The sequence below is a fragment of the Carlito syrichta genome, unplaced genomic scaffold, assembly GCF_000164805.1.
Source record: "Carlito syrichta isolate Samal-C Ts95f unplaced genomic scaffold, Tarsius_syrichta-2.0.1 Scaffold303143, whole genome shotgun sequence".
Taxonomy (NCBI): domain Eukaryota; kingdom Metazoa; phylum Chordata; class Mammalia; order Primates; family Tarsiidae; genus Carlito; species Carlito syrichta.
The window spans coordinates 240648-244033 of record NW_007247239.1 but is presented as its reverse complement, the minus strand read 5'-3'; the positions used below and the strand labels follow the sequence as shown (position 1 = coordinate 244033).

At 55.5% G+C, this 3386-nt stretch overlaps 1 protein-coding gene across 1 annotated transcript in view; it reads left to right on the top strand.

Annotated features, from left to right (window-relative positions):
• Positions 1-1620: 1620 nt before the first annotated feature.
• The window catches only part of WSCD1 (WSC domain containing 1), a 42383-nt gene continuing 40617 nt past the window's right edge, over positions 1621-3386 (top strand). Inside the window, exons 1-2 of the mRNA XM_008057861.2 lie at positions 1621-1766; positions 1845-2555. Of these exons, the coding sequence (XP_008056052.1) occupies positions 2129-2555 (427 nt within the window). The 5' untranslated portion in view covers positions 1621-1766; positions 1845-2128. The remainder of the gene's footprint in view (positions 1767-1844; positions 2556-3386) is intronic.

The window sequence follows — 3386 nt, the reverse complement described above, 5'->3', positions numbered from 1 at the left end:
GTGTGCTGTGGTTACAGGTGGCTCTTCTGGAACGTGGTGTGTGTATGTGTGTGTGTGTGTGTGTGTGTGAGAGAGAGAGAGAGAGAGAGAGAGAGATGGGGAAGCTGATGGAAGGGGCCCAGCAGGGGGCCCAGCAAGAGACGAGACTGGACAGGCTGGATCACGAAGGGGCCCTTGTATGTCATGCTAAGAAGCTTGGAGTTTATCCCAATAGCCACAGGGAGCTATTGAAAGGGGTTTTAAGCAGGGGAGCATCACAATCAGATTTGCGTGTTGGGAGGATCACCCAGCAGCCTTGTGGAAGGTGGATTGGAGGGCCCAAAGCTGGAGGCAGAGGGATCAGTCAGGATTTCTTGGGATTTTCGCTGCGGTTTTACAAATCTGACCAGGCTGGCTGAGGTGGGCCTGGCAGACACATCCGCTTAAAAAATATAAGCTCTGGAGACCCATCTGAAATGGCTTCCCGACTCAGAGTTTAATTCCACCTCCATTTGCTGATTACTGAGCCTGCCACCCCCGCCCCAGCCTAGAGGACCAGCCGACCCATATTCCCTGATCTCTGCCCTTCCTAGAAGCCTCAGAACCTGGCAAACCTCAGCATTTAACCAGTCATGCCGTGCTGGCCCCCTTCAGGACTTTGTCCCAAGCCTTCGACCTCTCTGGGGGCCTGGAATGTCAGCCCAAACATTGTCTTTCCTCTCACACCCAGCTGCCTGTGCCCAGAGCACAGAGCGACCATTGAGTGGCTGCACAGGCCTGGCGGGGGTCCCAGGCCAAGTTAGTTACGGGCAGTGGCTTAGTCACGCTTCTAGGAGCCTTTCTTCTGGGACAAGCCTGTCCTTGTGCTAAGGGCTTCACTCACACAGCAGCCCGGCTCACAGCAGCTGCAGAACACTCTGCCAACCCTAACAGTGTACTTCAGAAGCGCCGCCAACGGGAGCCAAAGCCCAGAGTGAGAGCTGAGTCCTGGAGAGGGGAGGAACCCATGGGAAGCTGCCCAGGGAGCCTTCCCCTACTCTACGCCAAGTGCCCCAGCCTCTCTTAGTGCATGAGCCAGGCTCTCTGGCTTGTTCCTCCAGGAGAACTGGGAAGACCACGCAAGTCTCTCCTTCTCCTGTTCCATTGTGTGGAAGCCGACGACCAACCTCTGCAGCTTTTTCCAAAACACAGCTTGAAGTCCCAATATACCCCTGGGAGTCAGCCTATTGCATGCTTATATGGTGCACCTGCTGTATACTCCTTCCTGGGCTACGTGCACTTATGTGGTGGCTTCTTATTACAGCCTGGATCATGGAGTCGTTGAGAGCACAGACTGAGTAGACTGTTCAAACCTTGGCTCTTGTGTTTACCAACTGTGTGACTTGGGGAACATTGATTTGCCTCCCCTTGCCCCAGTTTCCTCACCTGTGAAATGGGGTGTTGCAGTCTCTACCTTGCTGGGTTGTGTGAGGGTTAAATGAGATCATATGTAAAGTGTTTAGCTGTGTGCCTGGCACATGGGAAGGACTGAGGAAAGAGGAAAGACTGAGGAAGGACTGCTGCTGCTGTTCCTCCTCCTTATTGCCATTGCTGTCATCATTGGGTCCTCACTGCTGTTTAAGGGGGGGGCTATTAGCCCCATTTCTCAACTGAGGAAGCTGAGGCCCAGTGAGGTTAAGCAACCTGCCCAATATCACACAGCTGGCCAATGACAGAACTGGAATTTGCACCAAGCTCCACCAGTGTTCCTACAACACAGCTGGCCCTTTTGATAAAGCAAGCATGGGGTACGGGGTGTCCTGGCCCCAAAGAGTGGGTAGTGGACTTTAATATTAGACCTAAGCTCTCCTTCTCTGTCTTTCCAGATATCTGAGCCAGGAGATGAGGGCCAGTAGAGCCCAGGGATGGAGCAGTCTGTGACACCTGGGCAGAAGCTGCAGCTGCAGGGGCCAGTGGCCGCTGGAGATAAGTGATGGTGCCATTTGAATACCAGCTGGAAACGGGACAGGAATAGTGACCCCAGGAGAGCCCAGGCAGGTGCCAGGAACCAGGATGCAAGGATGATGCCTCCAGAGGCCCTGGCCTCCCTCCAGCCTGGGCGCTAGGAGCCATCCCCGGGCTCCAGCTGGGAGCCCTGCCGCCCAGGGGCATGGCCAAACCTTTCTTCCGACTCCAGAAGTTTCTCCGCCGCACACAGTTCCTGCTATTCTTCCTCACGGCTGCCTACCTGATGACCGGCAGCCTACTGCTGCTGCAGCGGGCCCGAGTGGCCCTCCCTCAGGGCCTCCGGGCACCTGGCCCCCTGCAGGCCTTGCCAGTGGCTGCCGTGGCGCTGGGTGTGGGCCTGCTGGACAGCAGAGCCCTGCATGACCCCCGCGTCAGCCCAGAGCTGTTGCTCGGCGTGGACGTGCTGCGGAACCCCCTGACCCGGCCACGGCCAGGCCCTCGCTGGCTCCGGAGCCGCAACTCGGAGTTGCGCCAACTGCGGCGCCGCTGGTTCCACCACTTCATGAATGACCCCCAGGGGCCACCTGCCCTCGGCCCTGAGGCCCCCAGGCCAGCCACCCGCAGCCGAGGTAGGTACTCAGCTGCCTAATTGGGAGCTGCTCCCAGGAGCCCTGCTTAGGGTCCCAGCATTGGTGTTCCCTTTTCTCTGGCTGTAACGCAGTAACCCCAAATCTGAGAGGGTTTGCACATAATGCTTCTCTTCCAAAGAAGTGACCCAGAAGTCCAGCAGGGAAAGACATTGGTTTGTTAAAACTTACGGAAGGCACTGATGGTGGCACATCGGTGAAGACTCTGCACTGGGGCAGTATGGTGAGCAGTTTTATAATCAAGCAAGTTAATTATTCCGTTTCCTATACATTGGTTATGAGTGATGACTGCATTGCTTTCAGCTTTGCTTGATCACCCGCACACCATGACTTGTTACTGGAACTATGCATACCCTTCAGAGACCAGCCTTGGCCAGAGGCCACTCCCTGAAGTGGGAAGCAGAAAGCAGCCAGGTGTGGGGGAGACTGTCCATGTCTGAACACTACCTTATAGTGGCCTTGTAACAGCCGGAGAAGTAGGCACTGCAGGCCCATGGCCTTCACAGACTGTGCCTTCTCCTCTGCGGGAGACAGGAAGGGCCTGTGGTGGGAAGCCCTTTGGAGCTTGTTGAAGTTCCACGTGGTCAAGAGAGATGAGTGGGCAGGGAACTCAGAACTCTGGTTCTGGGTTCACACTGACCTTGGCTTGAATTCTCGTTCAGCCACAAACTTGTTGGGTGGCCTTGGATATGTCACTTCTCCTATTCCTCTGCACCAGGGCTGGTGTGATTAAGCGTACTTTGTAGAGCAGCGGTTTACAAGGTGGGGTCCTAGACCAGAAGCATCAACTTCACCAAAACTTTTTTTTTTTTT